Consider the following 20,211-nt stretch of genomic DNA (forward strand, 5'->3'; position numbering starts at 1 on the left):
CACACCTCCTCTATCTGCTGCTTTGAGGTGTTTGTCCAAGGGTGACATTTTAATGTGTGGAATTTCTTGCAGCTTTGTGCGACTGACAAAACCCTGGAGTTCGACAGAGACTTCCGAATCAAGCACTATGCTGGAGATGTGATGTGAGTTTCTTTCAGTTGTGCCTTCTATCTCTGTCTTCAGCCAGCTTTGATGTGGCAGGATGCTCTGATTTAGTGCTGCTGGTGTGAAGCTGTCGTACAGAATTGCAGAGTGCAGCAGTTGCTTATCAGTTACATCTGAAGCTGTATAAAATATGAATTTGGAGCTGAAACAGAAGGAGAATGTGAACGGCAAAGCAACGCTTCAGGAAAAAGCAAAACCTACCACTGGTGATACAGAGAAGCTATAGAGAGCTAATCAAACCTCATTTAGACATCGGCTGGTGTGATTATACAACTCTCTGGCTTGGAATTCCCAAACCAATCTGACTCAGAAGGCAGGGCGGTGGTAAAGTAACCCAGCAGTGCAGGGAATCTGCCCCATGCAGGCTGGGAAGTGTTCTGTGCCTGAAATCTGCAGGATGGCTGCAGGTGTGACAGCAACGTGAGGGAGGATGGAGCAGAAGGGATGCACGTATGTTGGAAACCTTTCAGTTGGAGGCCGTTGTCTGCAGTGTCACTGAAATGATGTCGTGGTTTAGGATGGCAGGGCAGAAAGAGAGGAGTTAGTAAGGAAGTGATGCAGTTTTTTGGTTTATTGTTTTACCTTTTGCCTTAGGATTAAATTTACCTTTGATTTATAAAGGTAACCAAGGTGGTTGTATTGGATGCCTTTCATTCTGGAGTCTTTGCTGAGTGGTTGCTGACAGACATTGCTGATTCCAAAGCAATTTGCCAAGGAGAAAAACGGTCCCAGGTTCTTTATTAGTGGCTGAGCTTCAGCACTACCAGTGGGGGGTGGGAAATTTCCTGAAGGAAAGCTGAAATGAGGAAATATTGAAGGCAGAAGTCATGAGTGTAGCTCTTGAATATGGCATTAATGCTGTTTTCCTTTTTGCAGTTACTCAGTCTCTGGATTTATTGACAAAAACAAGGACACTTTATTTCAAGACTTCAAGCGCCTCATGTATAACAGGTAGGAATAAAACCATTAAGGAGATTAATTTAAGTCTGGTCTGTCCGAATCCCTTTCTGTAGAGCGGATGCTGGGAGAAGCTAACATTCAGCTGTGCAGATTGCGTAGGCTTTGCTGGATCCCACCTCACTGTGCAGTCAGAGTTGCTGTGCAGAGATGAGCTCTGTGCCTTTGTCATTAACCAGGTGTGGATGTGCCAGTACTGATCTCTCTGCAGTGAGAGAGAAACTGAGCAGCGTTTGATCAGCAGCAGAGATGTTGGCCACAACTGGAAGCCCACGTTTTGAGAGATTTGGGGTGATGGGAAAAATGAGCAAATATATTGAGTAGTTTTCATATGTGCTGTGACATGACAAATTTAAACCACGCAGTCACTTGCTGTAAATACTTATGAGGCGAGTGAAAGTTGCCTTTGACAAGAGATGCTATCGAAATCTGTATCTAAAGGTGCTCCACAAAGCTGTTCCAGTCTATTCCAGATCTCTTGCCATCCATCATGGCTGTTTCACCTCATCTTCCAGAAAACATCAGCTAAAATATATGAAATAATTCATATACGTATCAAGGGTGTCAATTGCAGAATCATAGAACCACCAAGGCTGGAAAAGACCTCTAAGATCATGCAGTCCAACCGCCCACCTACCAGCAGTACTGCCCTCTAAGCCACGTCCCCCTTTACCAGAAATACAGCTTGAAATCAAACAGTGTGAGCCTGAGCCCTGTGTTGTCAAAAGCAAAAGAGATTTTGTTGCGTCGGTTTGACTTGGATGGCAAGGACATCTGGGCACACTGCTGAATGGTGAGCTGAATGAGCACTTAGGGCCCTTCTGTTGCACCGTGCAATTAAAGCCTTTTAGCTCTTTTAGCTTTAGCTTTGTCTTTTAGCTCTAATCCTGTGTTGAAGATGATGTGGCCCGAAGGTAAACTGAGCATCACAGAGGTCACCAAGCGACCTCTGACAGCTGCTACCCTCTTCAAGAACTCCATGATTGCACTGGTGGACAACCTGGCATCAAAGGTAAATGCTTCCATTGAAAACTGACTCTACTTGTGCTGAGCAGAGCTCATCTACAGAGTTGTCACCTCCCTGTCACTGCTGTCTGTCACAGAGCCAAGCTCATCAGTGGAGATGAGCTTTGATTGTGGCAGTGGGCAGCTGTGAGGAGCTCTGGGGATGGTTGTCAGCCATCCCTGCATAAAGGAGCTGGATTGTGGTTGTGTACCCTTCACTTGTAGTCGAGCCTCTCTCTTTGGGGGGTAATAATTATTGTGTCAGATAAATAACAAAGCTCTTCTGGCAGAGGGCCCAGAGGATGTAGTTTCACAGCGTGGAGATTTTTTTTGCTGTCTCTCAATGCCAGATATCTTCTTTGAAAATTCAGCGTGATTTCCTTCTTTTCTCTTTGTGTAAGACAGTGAGAAGTGAAACTTCTCATTTTTCTGAATAATTAAGCTTTTTAGCAGGAAGTATTGCTCTGGCAAGCACTGCTTTGTGTGAGGGTTGTGTTGTGTTCCATTGCTTTGCATTTCATTTGAAAGCAAGGTAAGGGCACATTATCTCCTGTCTGAACAACAGGGAGGAAACCTGCATGGAGGGTCCTGAGCAATGCAAGAAATTGGTGGGGCTCTGGATGGGAGGGCTGCCCTCAAAGCATCGTGGTGGGACGTTTCTGCACATCCTCGTGGGAAAACTTCATTTATTTATTTGAAGAAATGAGACCAGGCCTTTGTGTTTGTAAGAGCAGAGCAATCAGGAGACTGCTTGGAACAACTCCTGCAACTCCCAGTGGGAGATGAAGAGCTGAAACGGCACGTTACCCATCCTGAGGCAGAATTCATCGTGGAAGGATGGCTGGTTGATGTGAAACAAGTAGTTTTGGTTGGTTTGTTGCCACAAATGGAAGTCTTCTCTGATGATGGGGAATTGTTTCCAAGGCAGAGTTGAAGACTTAGGGACAAATATTCTCCTTCTATGTATACCTCCCTTATGTTTTCATTGAGGATTTGGGGTTAGGAGGTTGGACATTTCCCAATTTGCTGTTGAGCAATGCAGCTCGTAGAGTGGTGTATTACCCAGGGGGTTATGGATCCCACTAAAGGGAAGGCTGTCATTAAACAGACGTGTTAACGAGGGCTCCTGCCTAGCAGTCAGAAGCCAGGGGCTGTTGTGGCTGTGGCCAACCAGCACTATGGCACAGGGCTGGAGCAGAGGGGATGAGCTTTGGGCTTCAGTCTTTGCTTTAAGGGCTGACACAGGCAGTGCTCCTGCAGGAGAGCATCCACAGGTCCTTCCCTTTGCACACTGGTTGTGCAGTTGGCACTGAGCTATTTGTGGATACCCTCACTGTGATGAATCTGGACCTCAGAATGGATCTCACTCCATGTTATCTTTGTTTTCACATCTGTGTTACTTTAAAGGCTCTGAATTTTGGTGTGCCCAGAAAAGCAGATGCAGCATAGATAAGGGGCCTGAGGATGGACTTTGTGCTTCTTCCTCTGTTGTATCACTTGAGAGCCCAGCAGTGCAGTTTCTGCAGTCCTGGGGCAGAACGGCAGGCCAAGAATTCATTGGTAGAATAAATTCTGTCAGCAGCATCAGCACTGTTGAAACCCATCGTTCAGGGGCTTCAGAGATGCCAAATCATTGAGCAGGAGCAGCAGGAATAGCAGAAACAAACTTTAAACTCTGCAAACGCTGGACCTCCAGTGGCAGCTGGGTGTTTGACTTGGACGGTTCTGCTTTGCTGGCGTCCTGCTGCAGCGCGGGGTTGTGAGGAGAAGCAGAGCTCTGTGCCTTCATGGGGCTGTGCTGCCCCAGCACGTTCCTCAGCACGGATTTATGGCCGTGCTGTTCTCCCGAGGCTCTGCTCTGTCTGGGAGGCTTGTTGGAGTGGCTTTTCTTTTTCTCCTAACTGCTGACTCTGGGAGCCCTGGGGCTGACATGGCTCTGAATGATGAGCTTCTTGAGGAGCTCTCTCTGGACATTTATCTTGTTTTTAATCCTTCTTATTTTCCTCCTTGCTTTTCCCCCTTTCCTCTTTGTTTTTCCCCTCTCTGTAATTCCTTTTGCCTGGTTTTTTTTTACTCTATCTTTATCCCTTGTCCATCCCTCTCCAATCTGGTTTGACAGGCTTCATCTCTGTTAAGCCATAATGCCATCTCCATGACCAGTTGGGGATATCCAGCTCAAACTGCCCATTCTATGTCCTGTCCTTTCTCCCATCCACCGTGCTCTGAACTATGGAACAGAATTCTCCCAAGCAGGATCACAGTGCAAAAACACTTTAATATCTAAAAATCACTCTGCTTCATTAAAAAAAAAAAATCAATTTTAGATAGACAACTGAGCAGCATTCAGAACTGGGGCCTTTGTGCCTCTGTATTTCAGTCTTCCATTTATAAAACGTGGCTCTGGGCTTGACAGCCTCCTGTGCAATAATGGGAGCTGCATAATTATCCCCCTGAAGAGCTGGGGCTGGTGGGATTGTGAGCGTGGAATAATCTCCTTTAGAATTTACCCTGCTAGCTGTCATTGCTGAGAGGCTTTAATTACACTGTAATTGTGCTGATAGATGATCTCCTGTCTGCGCAGGAACTTCCTATTCCTGTTTTCCAAAAGGAGAGCAGCATCTTGACTTCTGCCTTTTGTATCAGCTCACATGCAGTCACTCACTCCTCTTTGGAAGCCGTGAAGGGTAAATTTTTTTGCACGGGGGCTTTGAATGACAAAGAGATGAGTGACAGCCCAGGCAGAGCTGCAGCAGAGGGGTTCTGCAGTGATAACAAATAGCTGCGGACCAAACGCTGCGATGTCTGATGAAGGACTCACGCCGTTTCCCTGGAGGCAGAGATGTGTTTGAGATCACAAATTGCAGGCTGCAGGTCCAGCAAACTCCTCCTCCTCCTCACTAATAGCTGCCGTGACTGCATGGAGCTTCTCCGTGGATTTGAAGTTCATCTGGGGCTGCTTCTGCCTTCGGTTTGACACGTGGCTGACAGCCAGATTCCCACGGCACAGCCGAGGAGAAGTTGTCACCCACACAGATTGCACGTCCTGAGAGCTGGTAGGAGTCTGCTGAAGGAATAAGGACCCCTGGAAACCTTGTTGCCTTCAGCAATTTGCAGGAGAAAGCTTAAAAAGATGAAGAGTTTTAAGAGATTCATGCATTAAATTGTTCCGTCGCATTGTGTTTTAGCACAACAAATAGAAGAGGATCAGGCTGTGTCAAATTGCTGCAGCAGAAGGAGGTGCACAGTGGAAGACCTCACACAGAACAGGGCTGTCCCTTGGCTGTCTGCTGGCACAGAATGGTTTGGGTTGGGAGGGACCTTCTGGGTCCTGGGGAGGCTGTGCTCTCAGCACTGCTTTGTTTGTTGAGGAATTGAAAAGAGGAGCCAAATGAAGACTGTGCTGGAGCCACACCGTGGTTGGGTTGGAAGGGACCTCAGAGATTGTAGAACCATGGGATCATGGCACCATTGGGTTGGAAGGGACGTTAAAGATTGCAGAACCATGGAACTGTTAGGTTGGGTTGAGTAGGGTTGGGTTGGAAGGGACCTTAAGGATTGTAGAAACATGGAATCACAGCACGGTTGTGTTGAAGGGACCTCAAAGATCACAGAACCATGGAATCGTGGCATGGTTGGGTTGGAAGGGACTTTAAGGATTGTAGAACCATGGAATCACAGCTCTGTCGGGTTGGAATGGAAGTCACCCTCCCAATCCCTGCCAGGGGCTGTGTGCCCCCCTCCATCCATGGCTCTGGGCACAGTGAGGGATGGGCACCATGCCCAGCAGTGCCAGGGCCTCTTAACGCCTCATCTCAGTGTTGGGGCTGTGGTGATTCATCCCATTCCCATCTGTTAGTGTGTGCAGCCTTCGTGTTCATGTCAGTCTGTGTGCCTCCATGTAGGGACTAGCTGGGTTATTTGGGGATGAGCCCAGTTCAGAATTGCTGAAAGGAAAATGGCAATTTGGGGCCTTTCATATTATCCTGAGTTTAGGACAGTGACCTGAAGTCACAGAAAATAGGACGTAGTCCTCAAGAAATCACAGAAAATAGGACTGGAGGGGACCTTGGGAATGTGTGGAGTTCAGTCCTGACTGAGGGCAGCTCTGCTCCCCTTCCCTGTGCAGATGTGTGCAGTCTGCTCCTCTCCCCCAGTGGGCTTCCTCCTCTCCACAGGCATTCTGCTCCCATGCTTGTTCTGCTGCTGTTCAACTTGAGCAGTTCTGATTGTCCTAAAGCCTTCTTTGTCCCGAACCAGAATTGCTGCATCTCTTTGTGTTCACCTTTCAGGTACAGTAAGGATGGAAGATATGCGAGGTGCCATCACCAGCATGCTTTCGTGGCTCAGCCCTTCTGAACTGATACAGCATTTCCTCTGGGTCACATTTTCTGGGTTTTCAGCCTTTCTGGTTCTTCTCTGAACTCACTGATCTCCATTTGCATTCTGTTTGACCTTGAAAAATAAAAGACCATGAGGTTATAAGGAACAGGTTTACCTTTAAGAAGTCAGGTTTGGAGCCTTTGTGAGGCATGCTGCTCTCCCTGCTGGGAGCATGGCAAGGGCTGACGATGGAGAGAAAGAAATGAATGAACCTCAGACCCCAGCGTGGTGAAAGCAGATTGGTTCTGAAGAATGACAGCCGCTGTTTGCCAGCTGCATAGCCTTTCTCTTTGCTCTGTCCCATCAGGAGCCCTACTACGTCCGCTGCATTAAGCCCAACGACAAGAAGTCCCCCCAGCTGTTTGACGAGGAGCGCTGCAGGCACCAGGTGGAGTACCTGGGATTGCTGGAGAACGTCAGGGTGCGAAGGGCAGGCTTTGCCTATCGCCAGACCTACCCGAAGTTCCTTCACAGGTAGGAGGGCAGCTGTGCTCTCAGGTCCATCCTCGGTGCTTGGGCTCCCCTTCTTCGTGCTGAACTCTTTGCTGCGTTATTCTCTCCATGAGGAATGTGAATGAGGTTCTTCCCCAGAGCATAACCCAAAAAACAGAGCTAATGAACTGCTGTTTTCTCTCTGCATATTGTCTGATGGCTGTGGTGAGAGGGACGGGCGGATGCTGTGTCAGGGGAAGTGCTCAGTCATGGGATTGTGGAACTGTTGGTAGGGGCTGTTAAGGGCCGTCTGTCCCAATACCTGCAGTCAGTGAGGCACTCACAGCTCTACCAGCGCTCAGAGCCCTTCCAGCTGAGCTGAGCATCCCCTGGGATGAGGCACCCATTGCCTCCCTGGGCTGCCTGTCCCAGAGCCTCCCTGCCCTCATTATACCCGATCTGCATCTCATTATACCTGATCTGCATCTCCCCTCTTTTGGTTTGAAACCATTTCCCCGTGTCTGTCAGTGGTGTGCAGTGATGCTGCATGTACACAAGGAAACCTCTGGGCTTACAGAGTGGAAGTGTGGAGAAGGGATAATAGCGTGACCTCATTAAAGCATCTTTCTGATATCCTTTGCCCTCGTTACTCCTACCAGATTTGTGACAAATTGAACGTTTTAGATTGTAATTTGTCTTGCATCTTCAGTAAATTAGCACAGATACCGAGGATTCATCCTCTTCAGATACTGAATTGGTTTTAACCTCCGTTATTGAATTATATGAGGGAAAGTCCCTGAGGACAGGAAAAAAAGCCCGAACTAAGCATGTGGGATGTGCCACGTCAGAACCAAAGTGCCATGAGAGATGGCAGTGGAGATTTGCCTGGGTGTTCCATGGTACCCGAGGCAGAACAGGAGGTGAGGCTTATCACACAGCCTGCAGCCCTGTGTATCTGTTCTGCTGAACGTTACGCAGAGGTTAGCGCTCACATCTGCCTTCACACGTGGAATTCGTTCCTTAAGACTTGTGTAATTACTATTAATATAAACAGCTGCTTTCTTTGTAATGAATATTTGATGAGCTCCTGTAAGCTTAAAGCCAGAAGTGCTGTTTGCAGCCAGCCAACCAAATTAGCATGTGGCAAGTGGTGGAGCTTTGAGGTGCTGCAGTGTTTGTTGTGCCGAAGCCTGCGGTCGGATTCAGCATCTAAAGGATAAGATAGCACACGCTGCATTTGCATACCATAGAGGTGCTCCCAGTGCTGCCTGCACTGAATCTTCTCAACTTGCCCCTCTTAAAAGGGTAAGGGGTGCAATCTGTGGTGTGAGCTGCACGCTCAGGGGCGCTTATTGAAGGGGGATTGCAAGGGATCACAATAAATAAATAGTGTAAATAAAGTAACTCTCCATAAGGACAGAGGTGGTGCTGTTCATCCCTAAAGTACCCCGAGGGTGTCAGTATTCCTGTCTGCCACATAAAACAGTGCTGAGGGGCTTTGGGAAGGGCTGCCCGGGGGAATGGAGGAGCGGCGCCCGCGAGGCATCTGTGGCTGTAACCCAGCCCTGCCCCACAAAGGCATCCACAGCCTATTTTCGGGCAGTGTTACGCAGCACCGAGATCCCATCTGCTCTGCACTGAGTGCTCCCTCGATAAGTTTGCAGATGACACCGAGCTGGGAGGAGGTGTCAGCCTGCCTGAGGGTAGGAAGGCCCTACAGAGGGATCTGCACCCAGGCTAATGGGGTGAGCTTCAACAAGACCAAGTGCCAGGTCCTGAGCTTCAGCCACAGCAACCCCAGGCAACGTTACAGACCTGGGGCACTGCGAGAGCTGATGGGCTCAAGTTGTGGCAGGGGAGGTTCAGGTTGGATACTGAGAACACTTGTTCTCTGGAAGAGTGGTGATGCAGTGACACAGGCTGCTCAGGGAGGTGGTGGAGTCACTGTCCCCAGAGGTGCTCCAGAGCCACGGAGATGTGACACTTAGGGGTGGTGGGCATGGCAGGGATGGGTTGGATTGGGGATCTTAGAGAGCTTTCTAACTTTAATGATTCTGTGATTCTTTGACTCTGTGAGTGGGGATGGCTTCACGGTCGGACTGGATGACCTTAGTGGGTTTCCCAACCTCAGTGTGTCAGAGTGACCTTCCAAGCTGCCACCATCCTTAGGCAAAAGGAGAGGGGAAGGGCTGTGGTGTCACTGAGCAGATTTACGTTGGCTCCTGCCTTGCTGTAATTAGTGGCGAGGTCAGGATTTGGCTGTGCTGCAACATCCTGCTCACATTTCAGCTCTCCAACATCTCTCCCTACTTTTTTCTGGGCCCTGTTTAGTAAAGTATGCGTTTGTAGTGCTGTCCCAATCCTTTTGTTTCCCTTCTTTAAGTGTCCTAAGGTGGAAGGTTTTCCTATTGAATTAATCACTGCAGGAACATTTTCCTGATGGGAACAGGAAAGAGAAACCAGCTTAAAATATTTATGTCCTATGTGTATTTGTGTCATGAGTTTTTAAATAGAGAGGTGGTTAAGGCTGTTGCATGAGTGTTTTATTTGGAACATGAATGTGGTAATATAGCAGCTGAAACATCAGTTGTGTTTGTGTGTCCATAAATGATATGTGGACAGTCCAGTGTTCTCTTTGCAGATCTCTGTTGATGGAGCTCAGTGCTGCGGCTCGTTGTGTTGCATCAGTTCTGTGCTGATGAACTGAGCTCCTCGCAATGCTTGTTCTTTTCAGTGGCTTAAAATCACACCTCTTACGTTCCCTTTCTGTTCAGTTTTGGGGATCACATCTCCTACGCAAACTATCTCATCTGCTACATGTAATCAGTTGTATTTCAATTTAGATGGTAATTATGTCTAAAAGATATTGAAGGTTGGTCTTCTGGAGAGCACAGAGGACAAGTGTGCATTTAGAAATTGTGATTCCAGGTACAAGATGATCTCAGAATTCACCTGGCCAAACCATGACCTCCCTTCAGACAAAGATGCTGTGAAGAAGCTCATTGAGTGTCACGGATTTCAGCACGATGTTGCCTATGGGAAGACCAAAATCTTCATCCGCACACCACGAACGCTGTTCACCTTGGAGGAGCTCCATGCCAAGATGCTCGTGAGGATTGTGCTCTTCCTACAGAAGGTAAAGCTTCACTTTGCTGCATCAAAAAGCTCAGTTCACGATCCTTAAAGCACCTTTTCTCAAACTCCCTGTTGTTTTTTCTTGCTTCTTCACCATGTTGCTGTTGACTGAGCACAAAACGTTTGAGGTGAGTCTTAGAACATAGTACCTGTTGCTGAGTCCTCTAAGGTAAATAAAACAGGCAGCCAAGGGATAGAAAATGAGGGGAAAGGAAGGAGTGATTTGTGTGTTGGTGGCAACTTCTTTCCATGGGAACTCACTGCAACAGCAGTATTGGGGTTGTCAGGAGCAAACATCACGAGACACAAGGATTACATCACACGAAGAAGGAAAATGTTGCTGTGGGGCTCTGGAAGTGCTGCCCAGCAGTTGGGTGGAAGGCTGACAGAGTGGAGGTCATCTGCAGAGCTGCTGATAGAAAGCCCTTAGAATTACAAGGTGTGACCCCAAAGTGCTGTGTAGAGGACACCTGCTTGTTCTTCCCCTTCTGAATACGAGATTTGACCTCAAGCTCTTTCTGATTTTACCCTCCAGGTAAATAATTTTACATTCTGCAACTTGGGTGCAAAGGCATTTTCAGGTTTTCTTATGAAAATACTCTTCTAAGCAATGGGACTTGGCAAAGTCCTGAATCATTTGGGTTTAGGGGCAACTGTACAACAGAAGCTGGCTTGCAACCTCAGGAGCAATATAGTATGACAGAATTGTTGGAGTTGGAAACGGCCCCAAAAGGTCATCTAGTCCAACTCCCTGCAGTGAACATTCACCAGAGGAGACAAAATACAAGAGCTGGTTCAAAAACTGTGCTCTGTGCCCAATGTTTTGTTGTGTTAACGACGTGCTGGACCCGATTTCCCTTCTGGAAGTCAGAATGACCAGCATGGAAGGAGACAATTGGAAGTCCAGGTTGCGTCTGCATTTGTGTGGGTTGGGCTGGGTGTTGGGCTGAAGTTGATAGCTATGGAACTGTGTAAGATGGAAGATGACTCCTTCCTGCCGTTTTTGGTATTTCTCTTGTTTTACTGTTGGATTTCATTCTGTGCTCTGAATCCAGTCCTTGTTACCAGCTGTGCTCTGCTGCCAGTAGATGGGGCAGTCACAGACCAGCAGTGCTGCAGAAAGAGCAGTCAGCACAATAAAAATAAAATCTCAGTCTGAGGATCTAAAGAGGCTCTGAAAACGTTGGCAATATTGCCTGTATCTATTTTTTTTTTTTGTTTTCAACTTGCTTTCAATTGTTAAAAATGCACACAAAAATGTAATTCTTGCTCCTTTTCCCAACTAATTTTGCCTGTAAGCATGCAAGGCTGAGCTGGGCCAGGGGGGCAGTGTAAGGTGCAGTCTGTCTCAGGTTGGGTCCAGTAACATTTTTCTTTGAGAAATTTTAAATGAAAGAAGAATCTGCTGATAGCAATTCCATTTCTCGCTTATTTTAAATGTACATCTTCATTTCTAATTATATATATTACACAATTTATTGCTCCCAAGGCTTTCAGAAAAAGATTCTGTGATTATCTTAGCAGCTTCATCATGTGAGTAACCCTTAATCCTTAAAATAATGCCGCTTCCTTTGTTTGATAATGATAAGAATTTGCTTCTGTGGTTGTTTTTCTGCTCTTGGAAACGTTCCCGTATATTCATTAGCTTTGTAGAGGAGCGCTTTGTTCAAGAAAACAGCTCAGCACGTGCAGCATGCAAAGCGATGCATCTTGTCAATATAATTTAGTGCACTATTTCAGTGCAATTTTATCAGACCGGTGCAGCTGCATATGGTAATCACTTCCCTAAATCTTCACTGCTCAGCGCAGAGGAAGAGAGGATTGCTCTCGTCACCCAGCACCTACTGGGACGTGGGTTCATTGTGTGCAAGACTCCAGCAGCAGGAGGAGAACGTGGCTGCCATGGGGACCCGCTGGGGTCCTGTTGGGAACCATTAAGGACCCACTGGGGGACCTGCTGGGGTCCTGGTGGGAACCCGCTGGGGACCCGTTGGGATGTGCTGGGGTCCTGCTGTGAACCCATTGAGCACCTGCTGGGGTCCTGTTGGGAACCCACTGAGGACCCATTGAGGATCTGCCATGAACATCCTTGCCATCACCGTGGCAGAGCTCTGCCTGATGGGGAGCAGCAAGAGGGAGCTGTGACTGATTTGTAATTCAGAGTTCCCCCCTCCCCTTCTTTACAGCACAGCGTACTTCAGGTGAGCATCTGTGCTGGCAGGAAGGAGGTCAGGGACGTGGCAGAGGGCAGGGCTCCCACCCTGCAGGTGCAGTGGGGCACCTGAATGCTTGCTTATTGTCTTTCCTCCCCCAGACATGCTGTGAAAACGTTTCTTTAACCAAAGTAGATATAAATATCCATTCATTGTTGGGTAAAGGAGGAGAAGAGAGGATCAGGGTCACCCAAAGTGAGGTAAAGATGCCCAATTTCTGTGCGTATCTCCTTCCCTCATAGGATGCTGCAGTGTAAATGGCTGATAGTGATGAGCTTTTCCCATGGGTTATGGGGGTTATGGGGCTTTGGGGCAAAACCAAACGTCTGGTGATGGAGCTGCGTTTATCAGTGTGTTTCTGGGACTGTTTTTCTCTTTCACCACAATTAACGCTGTCCTCCCCCGCATGCTTTAATGGCATTCCTCTCCTCTGAACAAAGGTAAGCAGAATTTGCCAGTTTCGGGAAGCTTTCAGGCAGAGCAGCAGTGAGTGGCAGGAAAAATCCAGCCATCTCTTCTCCCCATCCATCATCCCATCTCTGCGCACGTCCCACATGTGCCCCTTGCTTATAACACTGTCCCTTTGCTATTTTTTATATTTATTGTTGGGCACAGCCTTCTCAGTGCAATCTAATTAATCCGAGGGTGACCCCTCTCTGCTCCACCTGGTGGGACGTTGTTTCTATTAAGCAAAGCAATGGAATGAGCGTTGTTCAGCTGACTCATGTGAAAAGAGAAAATAGCATTTAGTAAATGAAGCAGCTCTTCCCACTCGCTGCTTGTGTGTGCTGCAGTGGGATCTGTGGGAACCAGGAGGCTCTGATTTTAAAAACATTACATTCCTCTGGTGGGATCTGAACTTGGTTGTGCTGTGAAATGCAGACCCAAGGCAGGGTGGGCGCTGGGTGTGAATGCTGGCCATTCCATCGTGCCTCCATCACCTCACCCACTGCCCCCGCTCTGCCAGGAGCTGACCCTTCCAAAGGCAATCAGGAATGGCAATAATTAAAGCTCGCTGCTGGTTTGCAGTGCCTCAGAACTGCGCGCGGGTTGACTTAAATATTTCATAACCTTTCCTGTTTGAGGTCCTTTAAAGCCGTGCAGAAGGGTTCATGGCTCCCTGAGTTCCTAGCTGGGTTTTATCTTTTTCAGTTTGGATGCCTGGAGGGCAGCATGAAATATTGATCACAAAGCAGTGGGAGGAGGTGTGCTGTGCTACAGCAAGCATGAAATGCTTGGCCAAGGCTGAGTTAGTTGCAGTGCTGCTCCAAAGTACAACATGGTGTTTAATTCAGATGAGCTAAGTTGATGTTCTTCAGTTCCAGTAGCTTTATTTAATCTTAGGAATCTTTGCTAGGAGCTCAACGAGTTTATAATCTGCTTTAAATCGTATGTAATCATTTGAATTTCAGCTTATTAATTTTTCCTCAAAGCCACGTGAGTTAAACATCCTTCAGGAAAAGATTTCAGCGCTTCCCTTAAGATAAGGTCTGACTTTTGGTGTGGGTGAGTGTCCCATTTCTTCTTCATAGGATCACGGGGTGGCTTAGGTTGGAGGGGACCTTGAAGTCATCCAGTTCCAACCCCAGTGCCATGGGCAGGGTTGCCAACCACCAGATACCCACTTTTTGTGCAAGTCCTGGTTTCCAAAGCCTTCTCTCCATCCATCAGCTTTCTCTCCATCCATCCTCAGTCTTAATTTCTTAATTTCCCTGTTAGCCTGTCATCGCCTGACCGAAGCGTGGAGAAGGCAGAGGTGATTGAAGGGATGCTGAGAAGTGGATGGGTGAAGGTTGGGAGGTGAAGCTCAGGTGCTCCATTTCCTTCCATTTTGGTGCCAACACGTGCTGATCATTATTCCATTCCTATACCCAAGCTCTGCCCTGTCTCCTTGGGCAGCCCTTCCTGTAAAGGACATCCCTTTCACAGTGTCCTGCATCGAGTCTTTTGCTCTCACTTGGTCACAGAATCCTAGAATAGCTGGGTTGAAAGGGACCTCATTGAGCTCCAGCCCATCTGCCACAGGCTGGTTGTGCCCCACTAAACCAGCTTGCCCAGGGCGCCGTCCAACCTGGCCTTGGTCATTAGGTGCCGCAGTAATTGACAACAAAGTTGATTGCTTTTGAGTCTGCTTTTCAGTTTGTCACTTGAAAACTCAGCATCCCACAGGGTTTTCATGAGCCTCCCATGGGTTTGTCCCATGTTGCTGACATTCCACAATGATGACAGCCACAGCTTTACTCCCGTGACCACGACCTTCCACCCTCCTCAAATCCTGCACTGCTTCCCTGGTGCCCTGTGTGCACCTCAGCATCCTCATCCCCCTGAAACACTGCCAGGTCCTTCTACCTGTTGGCTTAGGACGCAGCATCGTGGGGCTGTGCTTGGCTAGGAGCTTGGTTTGAGATTTGGAGGTGAGACAAAGCAGATGGTCTTGAACTCCTTCCAGCAATGTCACTGATTTGAGCCCCTGCCATCGATGCCTCCTGTTAGACCTTGCCTCTTCGGGTCCTCTCTTCCTTTGTCAGGTTTGGCTGAAGCTGGATGCAGAGTCAGAAGATAAAGCAATCAGTGTCAGCCTGGGACAATTATAAACTTGTCTCTGCAAAAATGTACTGTAAACTTAGCAAACAAATACAGTGCTTGTGAGTTGGGTTTCTCGTTACTTTTGGAACGAGCTGCCACTGTGGCTATTAGGAAGGCCCTCACCAGCAGTGAGGTTACCCAGTGCTGACAGCTTGATTGCAGGACGTGTTTTTCATTAAGAGCTGACTGTGTGCAGCCACGGGACATGCCTGGGCTGGATAATTGGGTTTGGAAGGCTGGTTGGTGGCGTTGTGACACTTCTTGCTGCGAAGCCAATTTCTGCAGCGCTGCAGCTGATACAACATCGGGGCAATCTGTTACTGTGCCTTTGTTCCACCCGTCTGAAAAATAACCACTGCCAGAGAGGCTTTCCTCAGGAACGCGTCTGCTCCAGCACAGGGGAGTGGAATTAAGACCTTGTTCTGTATCCAAAACGATTCAAAATGTGTGATTGTTTTCTTGTGATGGTTATGAAGCCAGAAGGCTGCTTCGCCTCTGGACCCCTCGTTCCTCATTTCTGTTCTTTTGAAATTAACAAGTGGGAAGTTGGTAGTAGGTTTTATTTTATCTCGTCATCTGGTTTGCTGCTGACGTGCTGTTTGCAGGTATGTTTTGTGCCAGTTTGTTCTATGCAGGCGATGCTGCCTTCCCCCAGTCTGCCCAGTGCTTCCAAGTGCAATTAAGGAAATGTTAGATATCATTTTCCTGTGGCTCTGAATGCATATGATGTTTAGATTTGCAGTTCCGATCCACTGTTCCTTGCTGATCTCCCTTTGTCTCACTGCCAGTTTTGTTTGGCTGCACAACACTCTGCTGCTGTATTGCTGTTGTTACAGTGATTTCTGCACTTCTTGCTCTTGCTTTTTCCCAGTTTGGCCTCCACCATGTTCTGCTGAATGGATGGTGTGTGTGGTGATCTCGTGCTGCATCAAGGACTGCTTTCTATCTTGGGGTAAAGTTGCACACGTGCAGTTTAGCATGCTGACATGCAAGCGAAGGGTGGATTGGCTTGGTGTTACCATGGGATGCTTGGGCAGTGCTACGTGGCTCTGGGTCTGTTTTGGAGGGGCAGAAAGCTGCAGGAGTACGAAGAGGGGCTACTCTGACAGAGGGTGGAAGGAGGAGCTCTTTGCTCCTTCCTCTTTGAATGTTTAGAGTATAGAGAAGAGCTTCTTCACATCTGCTCTGCCTCTTCTACGTATGGCTGTTCTCAGCCTCACACCCGGGTCATCAGTAAGGCTGTCAAGAGAACCTTTGACATCAGCTTCATCAAGAGTACACTGTGTAGGAGATCGCCCTGGGTAATTAATTAATTCTTCTGTAAATAGAAGGCTTGATGTGCTTCAATGGAGCTCTGGGATGTTTCTCACGAGAGACGTCAACTCCCAGCAGGGCCTGCAGCGAGTGGCGATGCACTCGTTCTGTGTGAGAGGCTCATTGTCCCTCAGTTTAATTCTGCGAGGAAGCACAAATGCAATCTTCATGCTGATGGATGGTATTGGAGGGAAAGTACAGCTGTTCCCCAGCTCAGGGAGCCGTCGCGAGTTGTCTGTTGTCATAAGTCAACATTGCACGTCATCGTGTGTCACGAAGTGCTGTCATCCGTTGTCACGGGTCACTGTCCAATGTCCTGATGTGTTGTTGTCCGTCGTCCTGAGTCAACTTCACATGTTGTCGTCATGTCGTGACGTGTCATTGCCCGTTGTGAGTTGTGGATGTGTCGTCATGTCGTGATGTGTCATTGCCCGTTGTGAGTTGTGGATGTGTGTCGTCATGTTGTGACGTGTCATTGCCCGTTGTGAGTTGTGGATGTGTGTCAGCATGTTGTGACGTGTCATTGCCCGTTGTGAGTTGTGGATGTGTGTTATCATGTCGTGACGTGTCATTGCCCGTTGTGAGTTGTGGATGTGTGTCAGCATGTTGTGACGTGTCATTGCCCGTTGTGAGTTGTGGATGTGTGTCGTCATGTTGTGACGTGTCATTGCCCGTTGTGAGTTGTGGATGTGTGTCAGCATGTTGTGACATGTCATTGCCCGTTGTGAGTTGTGGATGTGTGTTATCATGTCGTGACGTGTCATTGCCCGTTGTGAGTTGTGGATGTGTGTCAGCATGTTGTGACGTGTCATTGCCCGTTGTGAGTTGTGGATGTGTGTCGTCATGTTGTGACGTGTCATTGCCCGTTGTGAGTTGTGGATGTGTGTCAGCATGTTGTGACATGTCATTGCCCGTTGTGAGTTGTGGATGTGTGTTATCATGTCGTGACGTGTCATTGCCCGTTGTGAGTTGTGGATGTGTGTCAGCATGTTGTGACGTGTCATTGCCCGTTGTGAGTTGTGGATGTGTGTTATCATGTCGTGACGTGTCATTGCCCGTTGTGAGTTGTGGATGTGTGTCGTCATGTCGTGACGTGTCACTGTGAGTGGATATCGCATGCCATCGTGTGTCGTGACGTGTTGTTATGTGTCACCAAATGTCGTGACGTGTCATTGTCCATCATACCACGTCACACAGTGCCAGGAGCAGCTCAACCCACCCGTGTTTTTCTAATTGAATCCTACTGGCATGCCAAGATCTCATTCTTTACAACTCGTGACTGCTGTATGTAAGGATTCAGGAGAATAAAGAGGCAGCTGTTTCCTTCTTTTCTGTCTGAAGCTGCCCTCTGTCCTGTCTGTGGCTCTTAGGTCTGGAGGGGCACCTTGGCTCGGCTCCGCTACAAGAGGACGAGGGCTGCCCTCACGATCCTCAGGCACTACCGCCGCTACAAGGTGAAGTCCTACATCCACGAGGTCGCCCAGCGCTTCCGCAGCGTCCGATCCATGAAGGATTATGGCAGGCATGTGCAATGGCCCGCCCCGCCCAAAGTGCTGCACCGATTCGAAGAGGCGCTCCAGGCGATCTACCATAGGTAGAAATTAAAAAATGGCTCTCTTTGGTCTGAGCAAGGACTGGACAGTTCCTGCCTGCTCCAGAAAATTCGGGGAAATGACTGGAGAACATTAACTGGGCAGCAGATATGAAGATATTAGAGTCACAGAACAGTTATGGTTGGAAAAGACCACCGAGATCACCAAGTCCAACCCCAGGGGTTCCTGTACCCCTGACCAGGCAAATAATTGTCCTATTTCAGAGATTTAGTCACGATGGACATCACACTTCCTTACTTAGCCCCAATTAAGACTTCCTAATCAATTTTGAAAGAAAAGAGCAGCTGGTGGTAGGCAGAGGGAGAGAGAAAAATGAATCTTTTTGAGTCCCTTGAGACTTTTATAGTAAGTCAATACTACTTTGAAATAAATTAAGCAACATACCACTATCCACTGCATGCAGTGTGTGGAAGAGTTGTTCTATACGTTCATTACAACTCCCTTAATGCCCAAAAGCCAGTGACTTTTTTCTTTGGCAAGTCTTGTTATTATAGACAAGAGGGGTGTAAAGAGCTTTGATTCCAGTTTGAACAATGATATCTTCTGAAAGTTATGAACAAAGGAAATATGGGCTGGAGCAGGCCTCTAGGGATCTGTAGAGCCATCTGCTCGAAGCAGAATACCACCAGCACTAGAGCAGGTTGGCCTTGTTTTTCTTCCCAGCTGTCTCTTGAATGCTATCCATGACCTCTTGGGTAGTGTCCTGCTTTCTGAATTAGCTCAATTATCATAATCACAAATTTTAGTCAGTAAAGACTTTTTCCAGCACTGGTCTTACAGAGCCAATGTTCTTGCTGAAGGCGGTAAAGTAATGAATGGTCTGGTCTGTCCTCTTCCATGTTACAGTTGGTTAGATTTCAGTTGTAGGACCAAATTTTGCTGTAGAAAGGGAATGGTGTTTTAAATGAGCCAAAAAATGGGCTTGCAAAAACCTTATTGCCAACAGATGTGCTATCAGTTTACTTCTGGGCACCAGAGGGATGTGGGGAAGCGTACCAGCCAAATTTGATAGGAGTTAAAGGTGATATGTCATGTAAGCTGGAAACTTCAGGGCACTTGGTAGAGATGTGAGCCTGACTTGAGCTTTATATGGCAGGTGGAGAGCAGGGGAACTCATCCGGAGCATCCCACCAAAGGACCTACCTCAGCTGCGGGCCAAGGTTGCTGCCATGGAGGTGCTGAAGGGTCACCGAGCAGATCTGGGGCTGCAGAGAGCGTGGGAGGGGGATTACATCGCACTGGTGAGTGCACATGGAGCAACCAGTGGAGGTCAGAGGGGTCTGGGGCTCAGGACACTAAAAGGATGGAAATTTGGGAACATGGCCATTGGTTTCTTGGAAGGGGGAGCACTACAAGTTAATCTTCCAGAATATACTGAGCCTGGTTTGAGTGAGCATCCCAAACAGCATTAAAGGATGGCGAGCAACGCCATCAGCTGGCTCATCAGATGGCCAGACCTGGGAGGGAGGTTGGTGTAAAGCTGAAATCCTGGCTGCAATGGCATGCTAAAAACAGCACTAAATGGAAAGGAACAAAGACATTATCTCGAGGCAACTTGCAATACTTTCTATTCTGTCCTTCCTCCAAGCGTTTTGTTTTGTTAAGGCTCCCTCTGAAAGCATGTAAAACTCTGCTGCTCTCCAGAGGGATGGGAGGAAGCCTTCCGATGAGGTGTGCAGCTGCATTCTGCCCTTCGTCGTGCAATTACTGTCCTTATGAGCATGAAGAATGACCTGCCTGTCTTTGCTCTTCCAGAGACCAGATCACCCCCAGAGCACGGGCGCCTTCCTCCCTGTTGCCACCGAGCTGAAACGGAAAGACAAATACATGAATGTTCTCTTCTCATGTCACGTCCGCAAGGTGAGTTGGGTGGGGATGCTTTGGGGCTGGGGTGGCGCTCTGTGATGGCAATGGGGGGATGGTAATACTGGAGATGCCTCTACAGATGGCCCTCCTACGTCGTCCCGTGTTAATTGACTGAGTTGTTAATTGACTGATTTTTGGTGGATCCGTAGCTCAGAACCCATTGCACCAAAGGGAGCTTTGAGGAATGAATCAAGTCACTTGATTCTGTGTAGCTGGCTTGGATCTCAGAGCAGAATTCTGCTTCTTTGGCAGGAAAGCTGTAAAAACCAATCAGAAAAAAGCATACTTGGGTATTTGTGTGTGTGTGTAGTGCTGCTGTGATCTACAGAGTTCTGCTAGGATCTGCTGTGGTGGTTTCTGACGGTGCTGTTTGAGAGCGTCCACCAGGGGAGAATATTCTGAATGTTATGAACCCATCAGACAAAAACATTTCGATGGCCAGCGATGGTGCAGTGTTCCCAAGGAGCCACGTATCTGCGTGCTCTTTTTGTGCACAGAGGGCTGGTCTCCCCTTGCCAGACGTGTGTTGATGATTCTCAAATACA

The 20,211-nt window shown here is 48.0% G+C and overlaps 1 protein-coding gene across 5 annotated transcripts in view; it reads left to right on the plus strand.

The window, feature by feature from the left end:
- The window catches only part of MYO1D (myosin ID), a 72,290-nt gene that overhangs the window by 25,316 nt on the left and 26,763 nt on the right, over nucleotides 1-20,211 (plus strand). For all 5 annotated transcript variants that reach the window (XM_090125230.1, XM_031601009.2, XM_031601010.2 and 2 more), the window contains 8 exons: nucleotides 73-143; nucleotides 1,042-1,116; nucleotides 2,002-2,134; nucleotides 6,815-6,981; nucleotides 9,868-10,075; nucleotides 17,558-17,781; nucleotides 18,897-19,041; nucleotides 19,556-19,660. In XM_090125230.1, coding sequence (XP_089981356.1) covers nucleotides 73-143; nucleotides 1,042-1,116; nucleotides 2,002-2,134; nucleotides 6,815-6,981; nucleotides 9,868-10,075; nucleotides 17,558-17,781; nucleotides 18,897-19,041; nucleotides 19,556-19,660 — 1,128 coding nt within the window. The remainder of the gene's footprint in view (nucleotides 1-72; nucleotides 144-1,041; nucleotides 1,117-2,001; nucleotides 2,135-6,814; nucleotides 6,982-9,867; nucleotides 10,076-17,557; nucleotides 17,782-18,896; nucleotides 19,042-19,555; nucleotides 19,661-20,211) is intronic.

The sequence above is a fragment of the Phasianus colchicus genome, chromosome 26 (assembly GCF_987193195.1).
Source record: "Phasianus colchicus chromosome 26, bPhaCol1.hap1.1, whole genome shotgun sequence".
NCBI lineage: Eukaryota > Metazoa > Chordata > Aves > Galliformes > Phasianidae > Phasianus > Phasianus colchicus.